This window comes from Clarias gariepinus, chromosome 18, assembly GCF_024256425.1.
Source record: "Clarias gariepinus isolate MV-2021 ecotype Netherlands chromosome 18, CGAR_prim_01v2, whole genome shotgun sequence".
In the NCBI taxonomy this organism is placed as follows: Eukaryota; Metazoa; Chordata; class Actinopteri; order Siluriformes; family Clariidae; genus Clarias; species Clarias gariepinus.
Genome location: NC_071117.1, coordinates 1,250,642 through 1,270,000, shown reverse-complemented (window position 1 = coordinate 1,270,000; position 19,359 = coordinate 1,250,642). Strand labels below are relative to the sequence as shown.

The following is a 19,359-nucleotide window of genomic DNA, read 5'->3' as shown; positions in this document are numbered from 1 at the left end:
TTAATCTGAAAGGGAACCTGAAAATACACACACACACACACACACACACACACACACACAGGTTCACAACAGTAAACTATGTAAATTAATTTGTATTTTAGTAAAGCATTTTTGATATACAGTATACTGTACACATTTATTCACATTTCATATATATTTTATACAACATACACAGGTTAAGTAACTACAATAATAAAAAATAATAAACCTGGATTAAACAGGATGAGTATGTAGCTCTAAATGAAGCTAGTCCTCCTGGATACAGCTACATACACCAGCCTCGGTTAACTGGTAGAGGAGGAGGCGTCGCAGTTATTTACAATGATAATCTGACTATCGTACAAAAACACGGATTTAAATGTAATGCATGTAGAGGTTTCTATGGTAACATAAAAAGAGTAGCTACAAATATGATGTCTGCTCAGTCTGTAGCACAGCCACATGCAGGGCTTTGTATAAGGGGGAAAAAACGGCATAAGCTCTTAAAGGATAAGCAGCTGTGCCGCTAGAAATGTGTCCTTAAGGGTTTGTTTTACTCCAGACAATGGGTTTTGGTTTCAGGGTTAAGCTCTCGCGGGCATGAGCGACTGCGGCATGAAGGAATCCCGATGACAAGTCAGGTCATGTGATCTGACATAAAGGAGGACCCGGCAAACAAGTCGGGTGAAGAGCTGTGAAAGTAGAGAGATATTGTTGTAACCAATGAAATATCTTTCCGTGTAGATATATTGTTTTTTGGACTTTTACAATTCACCCCTGGACTCGTTTTTCATGCCGCCTGGCTGAACATCACATACCGAAATTCAAAGTAATTTGTGAAATGACCGCCAGGTGTCAGTGGTCCGAGCAGGTGTCAGCGTAATAATCTTTGTATGATAAAATGACTTGTGGCATGAATCTATAATAATCTAAAGAATAATAATCATCTTGATTTTAGCTGTTTATGTCCAACATTGAATAATTATATAATCATTAATAATTAAAGCTGCTAACATCGCGCACTTTCACTTAAAAAACAATGCAGTGTTTAATCAGCAAGTATATGTCGCCTCTCTTTATGATAGATAAATATTATGACTGAAATAAAGCTGCTCGTGTCGGCTCATATCGGGAGCATTTTAATCAAAGGGGAGATGAAAAGTGAAAGTGTGTACCAACAACATAGCACAATGCATGTGTGTGAATGGCCGAAATGTGTTTGTGAATAAATCTTTTTAGTGAATGTAAAATGTTTGCGTAAACCCGTGGCGTTTATACTCTTTCACGTGTACACTCTTTCACTTTGCCGAGTTTTGATCTAACGTCAGATGAACGCGCGCGCTGATATGAGAGATTTATAAGAGATTTCTCTTTCCCAGAAATATAACAAACACACATTTATACGTGTTAAATAAGCGCTGTCTTTGCGACCCACATTTTCTGATACACACAGCCGGAGTTTTCTGGCTACACGAGTGTTACACATGATAAAATATAAAGGCTCACTGTGTTAACATTTACTTTGCTTAAATTTGATGGACCTAAGAAATGCATATATTTTAGTCAAGACAGCAAGGAGAAGAACAAGAAGTAAGCTACAGAGAGAGCTCCCTCGAAACACCTAGCAGGACTCTCCATCACTCAGCACCACGCAGCCCCCTCGCTTCTCCTGGTACCCATGTCAGTGTAGGGAAAGAAGGTGAAAGCAGTGCTGGATACGGGGAGCACTTACACTCTCATGCAAGGTGAATTCTCAAATCTCCCCAGAGGTTCATCATGACCGATGGGAAGATACACCAGGCGAAGAGACAAAAAAAACATCTCCTACAAGTGGCACGATATAGCTTGTCACCTGAACACCTACGTCATGAAAGACAATCATCTGGCCTTTCCGGTTATAGCTGGGCTGGACTTTTTGACTGTTACAGGGGCAATACTAGAGATCGCCCAAGAAAGGTACAGCTGGAGGACAGCAAGTGGGTTTACTTATTATCCGTTTCTGCCTCTCCAAGTCAGCCTCGACTCATCAGCAAAAGCGGCCAGCTGTCACACTCAACCACCAGTGAACTCGCCTATACTATGCGCTGCCGCTAATACCAGCTCTCCCCAAAATACTTTAAAGTTAAGTTTTCTTCCAACCTACACAGTGACCTGAGTGAAATATGAAAAGCCCAACAGGAAGACAGGAAAGTAGTTCAGCTGGGCATGGAAGAGCACCTGAAGGAGACGCATAACCCCTGGATTACCTTTGAATATCACCAGGGGGCATTATTATGAAGAGTTCCGGTAAAGCGAGGAGAAAAATACATTCACATTTGTACATTCACATCAACAGAGTTTTATCAGTAATCTCCCAGAGTTCCCAACTTCGATTAGATCACCGTCTGACCCCACAGAACTCGATCAGGTGACTGAATTTTTAGAGTCAACATTTCGCTATACCTTGGATAATGTAGCTCCAGTTAAAAGATAAATTATTAGAGATAAGAAACTTGCTCCCTGGTATAAAGATCACACGCAAACTTTAAAACAGGCCGCTCGGAAATTAGAACGTAAATAGCGTCACACTAAACTGTTAGTATTTCAAATAGCATGGAAGGAGAGCATCCTGAACTATAGAAAAGCTCTTAGTGTAGCTAGATCAACATATCTCTCCACTCTTATAGAAAATAACAAAAATATCCTAGATTTTTATTTAACGCTGTAGCCAAATTAACCAGAAATAAGACCACTGCAGAAATCTCCACAACAACATCATGCAATGGTGAGGACTTCATGAACTTTTTTAATAATAAAATTGTAAATATTAGGCATAAAATTGAGGCTTTGAAACCGAACAATGTAATTGATGCAGATGTTAATCTAGCCATGTCAGATCAGAACCTAGAATACTTTACTCCTCTTGAAGAGAATGAACTAATTTCAATCATCTCTTCTGCAAATTCATCAACCTGTATATTAGATCCTGTACCGACACATTTTCTTAAACAGATAGCACCAGCAATAACAAAACCCCTGTTGAAAATAATTAATTCTTCACTCAGCAATGGTTGTGTTCCAAAATCTTTTAAATTAGCAGTTATCAAACCAATAATTAAGAAACCTGACCTCGACCCCTGTCAGCTGTCCAATTACAGGCCAATATCAAACCTCCCCTTTATCTCTAAGATTCTGAAAAAGATAGTAGCGGAGCAGCTATGCTTATATCTACATAGAAATGGCATACATGAACTGTATCAGTCAGGATTTAGGCCTCATCACAGCACAGAGACAGCACTCGGTAAGGTAGTAAATGACATCCTATTGGCCTCTGATCAGGGTTGTGTAACTATGCTTGTGTTACTCGACCTCAGTGCAGCTTTTGACACCACTGATCATGCTATTCTTCTTCACAGATTGGAAAATGTAGTTGGAATTAAGGGTACAGCCCTCACCTGGCTCAGATCCTATCTGACCAATCGTTATCAGTATGTAGACTTAAATGGTGATTATTCTGCATGTTCTCTAGTGGAGTTTGGCGTTCCGCAGGGTTCAGTTTTAGGTCCACTTTTTTCCCTTTACATGCTTCCTCTGGGCAACATAATCCGTAAGCATGGTATTAGTTTTTTTTGTTATGCTGATGACACACAGTTATATGTCTCAGCAAAACCTGATGAGAAAAAAACAGCTTACTAAAGTTGAGCAATGTGTGTATGACATAAGAAATTGGATGCTAATTAACTTCCTTCTGCTTAATCCCGATAAGACAGAAGTTCTAGTCATAGGACTTCATACAATAGGAGTAAAATTTTAGATCACACTGTAACTTTAGATGGCTTTTCTGTTCCATCAAGTGCAAAAGTTAAAGACCTTGGTGTGATTATAGATTCCAGCCTTAATTTGAAGCTCATGTAGATAATATTACCAGGATAGCATTCTTTCACCTCAGAAATATTGCCAAGATAAGAAATATATTGTCGCTAAACGATGCAGAAAAACTAGTTTATGCTTTTATCACCTCTAGGTTGGACTATTGTAATGCCTTACTGTCTGGTTGTCAGCTAGGTGCATAAATAAGCTTCAGCTAGTCCAGAATGCATCAGCGAGAATCCTCACTAGAACCAGAAGATACGAGCACATCACACCTATCTTATCTTCACTGCATTGGCTCCCTGTGAAATTTCGCATTGATTTTAAAATACTACTCTTGACATATAAAACATTAAATGGTCTCGCGCCGCAGTACCTGAGTGAACTGCTAAAGTCTTATGAACCGTCACGCCTACTTCGATCAAAGGATGCAGGCTGCCTGTCAGTACCACATATTATGAAAAATATAGCTGGGGGCAGAGCTTTTTCTTATAAAGCCCTAAAATTATGGAATAGTCTTCCAAATAGTGTTCGGGACTCAGACACAGTCTCAGTGTTTAAGTCCAGGCTAAAAACCTATTTATTTAGCCAAGCATTTTTATAAATAGATTAGCCTTAGGTAAAGGAGCAGATCTGGGGGACTCATGGACGTAGATTATTATGGTGAACTGGTATGTTTGGATGCTGTCTTCCTCACTCTCATTGATCATTTAGGTTTGCTGACGGTGAGGTGATTGTTTGCTTTACATCTCAGGAAGCCCTCATGTTTGTGTTTCCTTCTGGCTCCTCCCTTTTTAGTTATGCTGTTATAGTTAGTCCTGCCGGAGTCTATGCCTACACTCTACAGTTAATATACATTCACAGTATACATTGTGTGACTGTGACCATACCTAACTGCCATCTTTCCTTTACTTCTCTTTCTCCCCCTCTTTCTCTTTCCTCTCTCCCCTTGTGTCAGGGTGAACTAACCTGGGCGACTAGATGACTTAGCTTTAGCGATTAGCCCAATGTAGCGTGGATGGTGAACCCAAACGCGGATGAAAGCGAATAAGCAGGATAACCACGCGATTTAGTTTAAGGACTCTCACAAAAGGGGAGCAAGGGAAAAACACAAATTTAACCCACGTCCTATAAACACACACTCAAAATCAAAAAGCGAAACCCAATAAAGTGAGTACTCACGAATCGATGGATGGAAAGCCAGAACCGACATGGGCTGAACTCAATGACTGAGCGCTAAGCCGTGGTTTGTTTACTCCTCTTATACTTCCTGGTTTACGACCGCCTTACTTCCGGGTCCTAGTGCCGGTCGTGTATTGAGTGTGCATGACAGTACACCCCCGTCCAGGACCGGCTCCTGACGGTCCTGGGGTGGAGGATACCCTGCGACGGTAGTCTTGGATTAGTTCGGGGTCGAGAATGAACCTGGCCGGAATCCAAGACCGTTCCTCGAGGCCGTAGCCTAGGATCTGACGCACCGTGTAGGCGGGACCACCGTCGATGATGCGGGGAGGAGGAGCAGGGGGGGGTGGGTGGAACCATGGGAGAGGTAGTGAAGGGTTTTAGTTGCGAGATGTAAAATACAGGGTGGATCTGGAGCGCCGCAGGCAGCTGGAGCCGGTAGGTGACTAGATTTATCCGGAGAGTGATGCGGTATGGTCCGATGAATCGAGGTGATAGTTTCTTCGACTCAGTGTGAAGATGGAGATGTTTAGTGGAAAGCCATACCTTGTCACCTACGTGGTACAATCGTCCCGGAGGGTGTCGACGGCGATGTTGGGTGGTATAACGGCTGTTGGCCTGGTGGATGGATCGATTTGCCTGGTTCCATAGCCGTCGACACCGGCAGACCAACTGTTGGGCCGACGGCACATCAACCTCCAGTTCTTGATGGTTGAACATCGAAGGTTGGTAGCCGTAGCACACCTCAAATGGGCTAAGCTTCATGGCTGAAGATACGTGAAGATTGTGTGAAAGTTCGGCCCAGATGAGGTAGCGAGCCCAGGAGCGCTGACGGTCGGCGATAAAATATCTCAGATAGCGCTCCAGTTGTTGGTTGGTCCGCTCCGTCTGACCGTTAGTCTGTGGATGGTATCCCAATGATAGACTGCAGGTGGTGTTGATCAGACGGCAGAAGGCCTTCCAGAATTTGGCAGTGAATTGGGGCCCTCTGTCCGAGACGATGTCCTTAGGGAACCCATGCAGACGGACTACGTGCTCTAATATCAGCTCGGCTGTATGTTTGGCTGACGGGAGTCCGGCGAGGGTCACCAGATGCACGGCCTTAGAGAACCGATCAACGATGGTCATGATGGTGTCTTTTCCTTCGGATACCGGCAGGCCCACGACAAAGTCGACGGCAATGTGCATCCAGGGTCGGCGGGGAACCGGAAGGGGTTGAAGGTCTCCCGGCATATGTTGGTTGGTGTTCTTGGCCCTGGCGCACACTGGACACGCCTGAACGAACTCTTTGACGTCCCGAGCCATAGATGGCCACCAGAAGTCTCGTTGGGGAAATTGAAGTGAGCGTCTTGTGCCTGGGTGTCCTGAGAGGCGGGAGGAGTGTGCCCATTGGAGAACCTTGGATCTCACGGTTTTGGGTACGTAGAGTCGTCCAGGCGGTACACCTGCCGGTTCGGTCTCTGTGTCCTGCGCCTGGCGGACCCTTGTTTCCAAGTCGAGTTGAAGTGGTGCGACGATCTTGGATGAAGGTAGAGCAGGCGCGGGGTCCGCCCAGGGAAGGTCCAGCTCGAGTTGTCGAGAGAGCGCATCAGCCTTAGTGTTCTTGGACCCCGGGCGATATGAGAGATGAAAGTTATAATTTTCAAAAAACAACGCCCACCGCGCCTGTCGGGGGTTCAGCTGTTTCAGGTTCCTGATGGAGATGAGATTTTGATGATCCGTCCAGATAATGAATGGCTCTCTGGCGCCCTGGAGCCAGTGACGCCATTCCTCCAAAGCCCACTTTATGGCCAGCAGCTCGCGGTCCCCTACCCCATATCGCTGCTGAGTGTCCTGAGACACTCAGCAGTTTAGTTTCTTCTCCAAAAAATTTTTTGGAAAAGAAACTACATGGATGTAGTTTCTGATCTGGACCTCGTTGAGAGAGAACAGCTCCAGCGCCCACATCTAAAGCGTCCACCTCCACAACGAATGGTTTACTGACGTCAGGATGAATAAGAATGGGGGCTGTGGTGAACCGGTGGCAGAGTCTTCTAAAGGCGGAGATGGCAGCGGGGTTGAGGTGGAAAGGGAGAGATGAGGGATGGGTCAGGGCGGTTAGGGGCCCGGCAACTGTACTGTAGTCCCGGATAAAGCGACGATAGAAGTTCGCAAACCCGAGAAACCGTTGAAGTTGTTTAAGAGTCTTGGGTAGGGGCCAATGACGCACAACCTCTAGCTTCTGCGGGTCCATGGCCACACCCTGGGGCGAGATGACAAAACCCAGGAACGTGGTGGAGCGCTCGTGAAAAGCGCACTTTTCCAACTTACAGTACAGTTGATGGGCGAGTAGTCTCTTTAGGACCGCCCTGACGTGCTGGGTGTGTTCCTCAGCGGTACGGGAGTAGATAAGGATATCATCTAGATATGCAAATGCCCACCATCCCAGCATGTCTCGGAGAACATCATTGATGAGGTGTTGAAAAGCGGCGGGGGCATTGCATAGTCCAAATAGAATCACCAGGCTTTCATAATGTCCTGTCGGGGTGAAGAAGGCCGTCTTCCACTCATCGCCCTCTCTGATGCGCACCAAGTTGTAGGCGCTCCGAAGGTCCAACTTTGTAAAGATGGTGGCACCAGAGAGGGCGTCCAGGGCTGAGTTGGTAAGAGGCAACGGGTGTCGGTTCTTGATGGTGATGTTATTTAGCCCCCGATAGTCGACACATGGGCGAAGTTCGCCTCCCTTCTTCTTCACGAAGAAGAACCCCGTGGCGGCAGGTGAGGAGGAGGGCCTGATGGTACCTTGGCGAAGAGCGTTGGTTACATATTCCTCCATCGCCTGCGTCTCGGTGGGTGTCAGCGAGTAGAGATGGCCGCGGGGTGGAGTCATGCCTGGTTGGAGGTCAATGGCGAGGTCGTACGGGCGACGTGGAGGCAGGTGGGTGACTCGCCGTTTGCAGAAAACTTCTGCTAGGTCTCGATATGCCTCTGGAATGGCGTTGGTGTCGACGTCGGGGGCCTCGGACTCCCTAGAGCACGTCCCACCCGACGCCCTTAGGCATAGTTCGGTGCAGGTCGCGCCCCACTGTAAAATCCGGTTTTGTGTCCAGGAGATGAGTGGGTCATGTTGAAGGAGCCACGGATGTCCAAGGATGATGGGAGGAGAGGAGATGGTGGTGACATGAAAACTGATCTGTTTGTGATGTTGGTCGATGATAAGAGTGATGGGTTGAGTTTGGGTGGTGATTGGACTGGTAGACAGGGGCCGACCGTCGACAGATGTAATGCGAACAGGCTGGGATAATGCCTCAAATTTTACCCCCAATCTTTTGGCATAAGAAGAGTCAATGAAGTTACCTGCTGCCCCGGAGTCGATGAATGCAGTACTTCTGACCCGTTTGTGGCCAAATTGGAGGATTACCTGAACCGTAAGTCGAGAGGTGGTGGTGTCGGTCGTGGTGGAGATATGGAGGGGGCCCGGTGAGTCTCTCCTCAGCCTCACTGGGGCTGGGCGTTTCCCGGACGAACAGGACAGATCGCCCGGTGGTGTGCCGCGGACCCACAGTAAGCACACCACCCCTCTCGATACTGGCGCTCACGTTCGGTGGCAGTCAGGGAGGCGCGTCCTAATTGCATGGGTTCCCTGGCTCCAGGTCTGATTTCAGTACTGCCGTGGCCCACTTTGCTGCCTGCCCAGATAGCAACGAGACGAGGAGAGCAATGCGTAGCCGATCGGTGGAGTATTTGGTGGAATTAAACTCAAACACCAGATCGAGCGCTGTTAGGAACACACTACACTTCCCGTCCGTGCCATTCCATTTCTCTGGTAGTGAGAGAAAAACATCAGAAGAAGGGGGGGGGGGTGATGCGGCGCCGCGACCACCGCGGCGGGAGGCCGGCTCGCCGCACTAGCAACAGATCCTGGAGATCCGCGTTTTCCTGCCTGAGCTTCGCCACCTCGCGGCGCAAGGTTTGAACCCAAATGCGGATGAAAGCGAATAGGCAGGATAACCACGCGATTTAGTTTAAGGACTCTCACAAAAGGGGAGCAAGGGAAAAACACAAATTTAACCCGCGTCCTATAAACACACACTCAAAATCAGAAAGCGAAACCCAATAAAGTGAGTACTCACGAATCGATGGATGGAAAGCCAGAACCGACATGGGCTGAACTCAATGACTGAGCGCTAAGCCGTGGTTTGTTTACTCCTCTTATATTTCCTGGTTTACGACCGCCTTACTACCGGGTCCTAGTGCCGGTCGTGTATTGAGTGTGCATGACACCTTGTCTCCCCCTTTCACTCTTTCTCTCTCTTTGTCGAGCTACACATGTCGTTCCTGAGCTGCTAGTGATCCAGACTCCCTCTGCCCTCCGGACATGTCTGACCCATCCTGGTGCCCCGCTTCTGGTTGGAGATCTCGTCACATGGATGCCCCGTGTGTCTTTTTGGGATGCGTCTGGTGTCTGGGGATGATTCTTTCCACCTGACTGGTGTTGGCAACTGTTTCTCTGGGGACTTGACAGTTCGATAGTTCAGGACTGGAACTTCTTACAAGTCTACCTGGGTCTTCAATAACTACCTGGACTCCATATTAACATCAATTAACATCAGCTATTATAGCTGAACTTCCTCATACCCCCCACACTGTATAAATGCAGATCATTTACTGCTTTCTGTTTCACCCAAATGAGGATGGGTTCCCTGTTGAGTCTGGTTCCTCTCAAGGTTTCTTCCTATTACCATCTCAGGGAGTTTTTCCTTGCCACTGTCGCCCTCAGCTTGCTCACCAGGGACAAACTGACCATTTTGATTCATACAAATTCACATTTCATACAAGCTTAAATAATTCTTTTGACTGTGTAAAGCTGCTTTGTGGCAATGAAAATTGCTAAAAGCGCTATACAAATAAAATTGAATTTAATTGAATTGAATAGACGACTGGCTGATCCTGGCTCAGTCTCAGCAGCTAGCGCTTCGACATCGGGATGTCGTCCTAGCTCATCTCCATTCGCTGCAGCGTTTGACACCATTAATCATAGTATTCTTCTTTACAGATTAGAAAATGTGATTATTCTGCATGCTCTCTAGTGGAGTTTGGTGTTCCACAAGGTTCAGTTTTAGGCCCACTGCTTTTCCCTATACATGCTTCCTCTGGGCAACATAATCCGTAAACATGGATAAGTTTTCATTGTTATGCTGACGACACACAATTACGTATATGTCTCAGCAAAATTAGATAAGAAAATTAGCTTAGAACATCTACGTATGTAGTTTTTATCTTATATTCTGTGTGCTTTAATTTTGTAGTAGAATTATTAACTAAAATAAACGAAACTAAATGACCATAAAAATTTTAATGTTGTCAGGACGAGCTACTGCGTCAGCAGATGTCGATGTTTTGCATTATTATAAGAATTGAATGCAGTAGGCTATTATGATCATCATAATTTTCTTTAATAAATAATGAAAACGTTTTAACAAATTCAATTTTTACATCCCAGAACCCCATTGCGCTGTTTGCGCCAGCAAAACCCAAAATAGAAGTGAAACAGTAAACAAATGTACAATCACAGCTCTAAAATTACATCATGTGTAACACTCGCGTATCCAGAAAACTCTGGGTGTGTATCAGAAAAAGTGGGTGAGCCACAGGTGTTGTCAGATTAATGGGCAAAAACTATACAAGATACATAGCCTTTATAAGACTCTACTTTTATTTGAGTGCACGCACAATGACGACAAAACGTTGTGATGTTGTAAAATAATGAAAGAAAACAGGGATACAGCGCATCAGTTTTGGTAAACTTGAGCGCATCAGAAAATTAACCGAAACTCCACATCAATTAATTATTAAGATGGCCAGAGTGAGTTTCCTTGCTGTTTTCCCCCACACATTCATAATCATTAGTCTACTTCTGCCGGTGCAGTGATTTTTAGCCCCATCCCCGTTAAAATGGCGTATTCAGAGGGCTTGCCCGCGAGAGGTTGTGCGTGCGCGGTCCACTACACAGCAAAAAATGTTAGTATATTATGACTGAAATAAAGCGGCGCACCATCGGCATGTGTTTCGCACAGCTCCGCAAAGACAGCGCTTATTTAACAAGTATAAATTTGTGTTTGTTGTATTCCAGAGAAGGAGCAATCTCTTATAAATCTCTCATATCGACGCGTGGGTTCATCTGACATTAGATCACAACTCGGCAAAGTGAAAGAGCGCACTCTCGCACTGCGGGTTACACGATCATTTTATATTCACTAAAAGGTTTATTCACAACCACATTTCAGCCATTCACACACATGCATTGTGTTATGTTGTTGGTACACACTTTCTGATGGACGGGAGAATTAACCGGCTAGGGTTTGTTTTTAGCCTAGCACAGACTCCCGCCCGCTTGACACGCGTTCACTTCCTCATGCACCACTTTCGATGTCCTTTCCTCTGGCCACCAGCATCAGAAACCACCAAGCCTTAAGTCCTGGTTCCCACGGCAAGCCGAGGTCATGTAGCATTTCTGGCAGCTCCATGGGGATGTCGTATTCATACCAAAAGTGTCTGGCAGTGGTATATGTGGAAAGCAGTTGCACCAATGTCCATATACAGGCACAACAAATGTGCTACAAAGTAAACAATGTAGCCCTATTTTGCCTCAGGAGCAGCCACTGCATGCTACATTCATGCTGCCATCTTGGATCCAAAAGATTTAGGCACATGTTCTCCACGGAGAACATATATTGAGCCCTAGAGGGTCACTGTGATTCCAAAACAGAGAAGGTTGCCAAGATGCTCTGTTATGCTTCCTCCAACCCAGATGGAACGATCTGTTTGTGTAATGACTTCTGAGTGGATGACCTCATAGAGTGCTTGGAGAGAGTGCACTTCATTTCATTTCCCAGTCCTGTCTCCAAGCAGGTGTTCTGTGTGTCTGTGAGCTCTTACCCAGCACAGAAAATAATATGTTTTGCATTCCTAGCTTTGTTAGGAACCTGGTAAAGTAAAGAGGGTTAAGGTTGTTGTTGTAGCTACTGAGCTACTATTGCCTTATAGTGGGAGTATTCTTGTTAGGGTAACTTTAGGAATTAATTACCTCAGCCAGTTACCTCACAAATTAACTTAATCAGCGAACAGATTTATCTAATCACCTGGCAAATTCATTTTGATTCAGCTAGTTATTTCACATATAGATCTCATTATCCATCTCAGGGAGTTTTTCCTTGCTACCATCGCCGTCACCCTTGGCTTGCTCATCAGAGACATTTACATTACATTACATTTTACATTTAATTCATCATTCATTCATCTCATTATTATTTAGACACATTTTTCTCACACATACACACTTCCAAATATTTTCATTTCTAAAAAATTCTTTCATTTTTGTGAAGCTGCTTTAAGACAATGACCCTTGTTAAAAGCGCTATATAAATAACATGGAATTAAATTGAATTGAATTAGGCCAATTAGCTTACAGACTCTGTTTTATCAAATCAACCCTAAGAGTAAATTGGTGTGCCTTACCTCTACAAGAGCAATAGTTTTGCTGTCAATGTTCAGGATGGCGTTGGAGCTGTCTGGTTCATGATCAAACAGGCTGAAGTTGAGTCGGAATAACAGTGGAGACACTGTGTCCTTTACACAGCTCTGAAATACACAAAACCTTGATTTGTTAATGTGTCTTCATCATGATTTATAATTCACTTAAGTTTTAAATCAATTTACAAGAAATTTTGATTCATCACATTATACACTGCCTAGCCAAAAAAAAGACCATTTCAGAGAGATCAAATGGGCTACATCAAGTAAAGAAAACAAAAAAAGGAAAAAAAAATAGAACTGGATGATGAAACCTTCAAATCAGAATATTAAAACCTGAAAAGTTAGTGCTGATCCATTCAATTTGTGGAAGACAAATGTGTGGTTGATAAAAAAAGCATAAATGGTGATCATTTAAATGCTTCATGAAGTTGCATGGTAAAACATCAACTTTAATGAAAGTCGGAGTATTACAATATGCACTTGTTCGTGAGACTTAAAAATAAAGACACTTTGTGTAAGGTTTTATAATATTGTAAGGCATTGTAATTTAATAAGAAGATTCTTGTGCCTTGACAACAGACCCCTTACTGTGCTTCTTTATGCCTTATGGGTATGTAAAACCTTCTATATCCTGTACCCAGACAGTCATGCACACTCAATCTGCGACTGGCACTAGGACCGTGAAGTAATGCGGTCGCGAACCAGGAAGTATAAGAGGAGTAAACAAACCACAGCACATCGCTCAGTCATTGAGTGCGCCCATGCCACCTCGGATGCGTTCACTAATTCATGAGTACTCACTTTCTTGGGTTTTGCTTTCGTATTGAGTGTGTGTTTATAGGACGCGGGTTAGATTGTGTCTTTTCCTTGCTCCCCATTTGTGAGAGTCCTTAGACTAAATAGCGTGATTATCCTGTCTATTCGTGTCACTCCGCATTTGGGTTTACCATTCACGCTACAAAGGGCTAACCGCTAAAGCTACGTCTTCTGGTCTCCTCAGATTGGTTCTTGAAACAGACGAATATACTTCCAAACGGTTCTTGTCTGCTAGAAACCTTTCGTTTAATCAGGACAATGCAAAAACGTATTTCCTCTTTCCTGTCTGTCCCTCTATAATTGACATGTCAATGACTGGTTCTTTTGATGTTCAACAATGTTAAACAAAAATGTAGAAAGACTCAGAAAGCCTGTTTTAGTAATTTAATTAATATAGAGACAAAAAATTCAAAACACACTAAATACACAGCCAGCACCTCTGATCTGAAGCTAGGACTTTTAATATTAGATCTCTCGCATCTAAAACATTATTAAATGTTAATGTTAATAAAACTATCACAAATCAGGAGTTTGATATATTATGTTTAACTGAAACCTGGATTAAACAGGATGAGTATGTAGCTTTAAATAAGGCTAGTCCTCCTGGATACAACTACATACACCAGCCTCGCCTAACTGGTAGAGGAGGAGGCATCGCAGTTATTAATTAACGATAATCTGGCTATCATACAAAAACACAAATTTAAATTTAATGCATTTGAAGCTTTCTATAGTAACATAAATTCAGCTCAGTCAATTCTACTAATCATCATTTACAGACCCCCAGGGCCATACTCTGAGTTTCTTTGTGAAGTTGCAAATTTTCTCTTAAACCTTGTCGTTTTTGTAGACAAAGCGTTAATTGATGGAGACTTTAATATTCATTTTTGAGAATCCGGGAGACCCTCCGAGAATGGCATTTATGTCCATACTTGACTCAGTAGGAGTAAATCAGTGTGTAGTAGGACCCACTTATAAAACAGGTCACACTTTGGATTTAATATTATCCTTCGGATTAAGTATAGGAAACATCATTAGAATTCCACAGTCCGAAGTTATCTCAGATCACGGTCTGGTCTCGATTAAAATGTGTCATAGTAATAATTTATGCACAGCACCGCTCTACCACTTTAAACGTACGTTCACATCAAATATGACAGAGAGCTTTATTAATAATCTCCCAGAGTTACCATCTTTGATTGGATCGCCATCTGACTTCACAGAACTTGATCAGGCGACCAAATATTTAGAATCAACACTTCGTTACAGCTTAGATAATGTAGCTCCAGTTAACTCACAATTGTACTCACAATTCGACGTTTTTAACTCCGGATCCAAGCTGGCGGAGTAAGACCCTGAGGGAGAACAATGGACGCGACGCAAAGCGACGGCCCCGAGGGAAACAAGCCAGCGTCACACTGCACACCTCTGCCTAGCATCCTGCTCGCCAATGTCCAGTCACTGAAAAACAAGCTTGATGACCTCAGGGCCAGGCTAAAGTTCCAGAAAGACATTCGGCACTGCAACCTCCTCTGTTTCACCGAGACATGGCTGAACCTAGCGGTGCCAAACCACACCATACAGCCGGGTTCTTCTCGGTTCATCGCATGGACAGAACACAGGACTGGACTCATTAACTAACATATAACCTGCCCCACCAGGGGCGAGAGGACACTGGACCATTGCTATATAACGGTCAAGGATGGCTATAAGGTGCAATCTTGTCCTCCATTTGGTAAATCCGACCATGCCGTCATCTTCCTCATGCCAAAATACAAACAGAGGCTGAAACAGGAAGTTTTAGTTCAGAGGGAGGTCGCGCGCTGGACGGACCAATCGGTGGCCACGTTACAGGACGCACTTGATGACGCAGACTGGGACATGTTCCGAAACGTCAGCATGTTTACGGAAGTGGTTGTGGGATTCATTGGGAGACTAGTGGATAATACCGTGGAAAAAGACTATCAGAACGTTTCCCAACCAGAAGCCGTGGACGGTTTTATCTACGCTTGAGATCTCGCACTGTTGCCTCTAACGTGGCAATATCGTCAGGGGACATGGAACCAAACAAGGCTGCATCATATAACGTCCGGAAGGCGGTGAAAGAGGCGAAGCAGCGCTACAGGAGGAAACTAAAATCACAGCTCCAACAGAGTGACTCTAGAAGCCTGTGGCACAATAACAGTCTATAAAGCACCAACATTCAGTATGATGAACACAAACGCGACACTGGCAGACGAGCTAAACACATTCTATGCTCGCTTCAAAGCTGCAGCTAAAGACGCTAGTGATGCTAATGCACTAATGGCTGCAGACAGAAAAAAACTGCCAGCACCGGAAGCATGTTCATCATCTCCGAGCATGACATGAGGAGAGCCTTCAAGAGAGTGAACACCAGGAAAGCAGCAGGACCAGACGGCATCTCAGGTGGTGTTCTTAGAGCCTACACAGACCAGCTAGCACCTGTATTCACAGAGATATTCAACATCTCTTTATCTCAGTCGGTGATCCCTACATGCTTCAAAGAGTCCATCATTGTTCCTGTCCCGAAGAAACCCCATCCTGCTTCTCTTAATGACAGTAGTGATTAAGAGCTTTGAGCGCCTGGTGAGAGACTTCATTATTTCTTCACATCCTTTCTACACACTGGACCCTCTACAGTTTGCATACTGCCCAAACCGCTTCACAACCGATGCAATCTCTCATCTCCTCCACATATCACTCACTCACCTGGACACTCGGAGAGGGAATTATGTTAAAATGCTCTTTATCGACTACAGCTCTGCATTTAATACCATGATTCCCTCCACACTCACCACCAAGCTGAAGCACCTGCGACTCAGCTTATCTATGTGTCAATTGATCTCCAACTTCCTAACCGGCAGACCACAGGCAATAAGGATGGAGGGACCTGTCTCAGCCTCCCTCACTCTCAGCACTGCAGCCCCCTAGGGTTGTGTTTTGAGCCCCCTGCTGTACTCTTTGTACACCTACGACTACGTGGTTACTACCAACTCCACCGCCGTCATTAAGTTTGCTGACGACATCGTCGTGTCCATGAAGAACTAGTGCCAATCTCCTCCTGAACGTCAGCACGACAAAGAATCAGATAGTGGACTTTAGTACAAAGAAGAGGAACTACCAGACCCCCGTCATCAACTGAAGCCCAGTAGAGAAAGTGGACAGCTTCTGATACATTGGTGTTCACATCACGCAGGACCTATCATGGTCCTGTCACATCAACACCGTGGTAAAAAAAAGCCCAGCAGCATCTGTACCATCTCAGATGCTTAAGAGACTTCAGACTGCCCTCCAAGGTGCTCAGGAATATCTACTCCTGCACCATAGAGAGCATCCTGATGGGAAACATCATGACCTGGTTCGGGAACAGCACCATGCAGGACAGACGAGCTCTACAGAGGGTGGTGCAATCAGCTGAGCGCATAATCCGCACCGAGCTCCCTGACCTGCACTTAATCTACAGCAAGCGGTGCTGGACCAAGGCCAGGAAGATTGTGAAGGACCTCAGCCATCCCAACAATGGACTGTTCACTCTGTTGCAGTCTGGAAAGCGATTCCACTCCCTGAAGGCCAACACAGAGAGACTGAGGAGGAGCTTCTTCCCACAGACGATAAGGTCTCTCAACCACAACACCATGCAGAACTAATACAATCTTTTTAATATAAGCCCGAGGTCAATTTTCTTGTAGACACTCCAGCACTGAAACTATTTGGCAGTGGACTGGGTATAATCTTTTAATATATACCAATTTTCAATACACTTTATTCAAGGGCATAAGTTGTTCTAGTGGTGGGAGTCCTAGCACTTATTATAATTTCAAATACACTGGCTGGAATACCAGCCTCTCATTACTGGTCCCCCTCAGGGGCCAGATGTAAATGTAGAAGAGCTCGGGCCAGGGAAGTCATCCCCTGCGCCTGAGACAGAAGCTCCCTCCTTACAGGGGAAATATTAAATATGAACCCCACACACTGGTCAGCCAACAGGGTGCTATCAATACGAGGCACACGCCTTGTTGATAGATCTTCGCCAGGACTCCCAAGAGCAGAGCTACGGGCTGGAGGACTAACTACTTCGGGCTGGGGTTTCCGAACCCCGTGTGTCACAGCTTGCCTGGACAGCAAGTCTGCTCCCATATTTATATGCCCTGGAATGTAAATCATTCTGAGCGACAGGAACTTGTCCTGTGCCCCAAAGCAGAATCTGGTACGCTAGTTTTGCCCAGCGGCGCGAGCACAGTCTGCCGAGGCAATTACTTATGTGACTACCGTAGTGCTGTCCACCCGCACTAGGACATGGTAGCCTCTCAACTGCTGGAGGGAGTATTTCAGGGCCAGAAATAGAGTTATCGTTTCGAAAGACAATTAATGTGTGCCACACAAAAAGATGACCTCTTCAGATCCCTTGGGCTGGACGGCCATCTAAGACTGCACCTCAGCCTGTGAGGGAAGCGTCTGTCGTTAGCAGTTTGCGATGAAAACACAGACCTAAAGTGGGACCCAGAGTCAAAGATCGGGGTCTGAACCAAATAGAAAGGGTATGAAGCTCTCAGCGCGTAACCCTCATTGCCTCTTAGCCTCAGAGTGGCGCAGTGGTAAAGCGCTCGCCCTATCATCCGGGGAGCACTGGTTTGAACCCCGGGTGATGTTGTTTTCCTCTCACAGCCGGAGGCACAGAGAGAGCTGATTGGCCAAGCTCTCTCAGGGGGGAGGGATAAGAGGTACTTGCGCTCCCACATTAATCACGGCTCTACAGCCAATCAGGGGCGTCTGTGAGCTCGCGCATGCGGAAGGAGCGGCTAGCGCTTTGAGTGTGGTGCATGAGCAAGCAGTTTGAAAAGATGCGGTCGGCTGACGTCACGCCGTTCGGAGGAAACACGGGATAGTCTTTGCCCTCTCGACTGAGTGGTAATAGTAGCCTTAATGTGGGAGCACCCTAGTGACGAAGAGGAATTGGCTACAACTAATATTGGGGAGAAAATTGGAAAAAAAACAACCTTATTGCCTCTGGAGATTGGCCCTTGGATAAAATTCCCTGGGTCTCAGCCACAACTGAAGCATTCTCATGTGCAGAAGGTCCATGGGTATCACCGTGGATACAGCTGCCATGAAACCCAACACTCTCTGAAAGCAGTAAAAAGTTACTTTCCGGCCTAGCTTGATCTCCTTTAGGATATTAAGAATGAATTCGACACACGCAGAAGACATCTGTGCCTGCATTGCAGTTGAATCCCATGTGACACCCATAAAATGACTTACTTGAGCAGGAAAGAGAACGGTTTTCATGGCATTGAGTCTTAATCCCAAATATCGAAGTGAGCTAGGATGACATCTCGATGTCGAAGTGCTAGCTGCTAAGACTAAGCCAGAATCCGCCAGTCATCTATGTAATTCAGGATACGGATGCCCTGGAATCATAAAGCCAGGGTTGCATCCGTACATTTTATAAATGTGCCGGGTGACATGGCTAGGCCAAATGGAAGGACCCGAAAGTGAACCTCAGGAACTTTCTGTGTTGTGGCAATATTTCTATATTAAAACATGCGTCCTTTAGGTCGATTGTCACAAACCAAACCTCTGGTTGTAAACAAACATGTAAAAAAAAATTTTAAATTGGACGCAACCCTGGGGCTCTTGTAAACCAAAAAATTGTCTGTCTGGCAGGGGAGCATGTTCTATGGCCCGTTTTTCAGCAAAGTCTATAATCTCTACAGTGCTTTGTACCTAAAGAGACATATCTGGCAGTAGAATACCCACTGCCAGCTTCTCAATCAAGAATAACACCCAAGCTTTTAACTTGTGGTTGAACCATCAATACATAAGGAAAAACTACTGGCCTTTGATGGAGTATTTTTAGTGCCCACGAGGAGTATTTCAGTTTTACTACTGTTGAGTTTAAGAAGATTATTTGAGAACCAAGATTTAATTTTAGCTAAACAATTTGAAAGCGAAGATGGAGGAAGGTCATAAGTAGGTTTGGAGGAAATATAAAGCTCA

At 45.0% G+C, this 19,359-nt stretch overlaps 1 protein-coding gene across 1 annotated transcript in view; it reads right to left on the bottom strand.

Annotated features, from left to right (window-relative positions):
• Positions 1-19,359, bottom strand: part of LOC128506731 (integrin alpha-M-like) — a 226,098-nt gene that overhangs the window by 41,927 nt on the left and 164,812 nt on the right. Inside the window, exons 19-20 of the mRNA XM_053477300.1 lie at positions 12,508-12,630; positions 1-17 (exon numbers count right to left, since the gene is read on the bottom strand). The exon at positions 1-17 is cut by the window's left edge and continues 51 nt beyond it. Of these exons, the coding sequence (XP_053333275.1) occupies positions 1-17; positions 12,508-12,630 (140 nt within the window). The remainder of the gene's footprint in view (positions 18-12,507; positions 12,631-19,359) is intronic.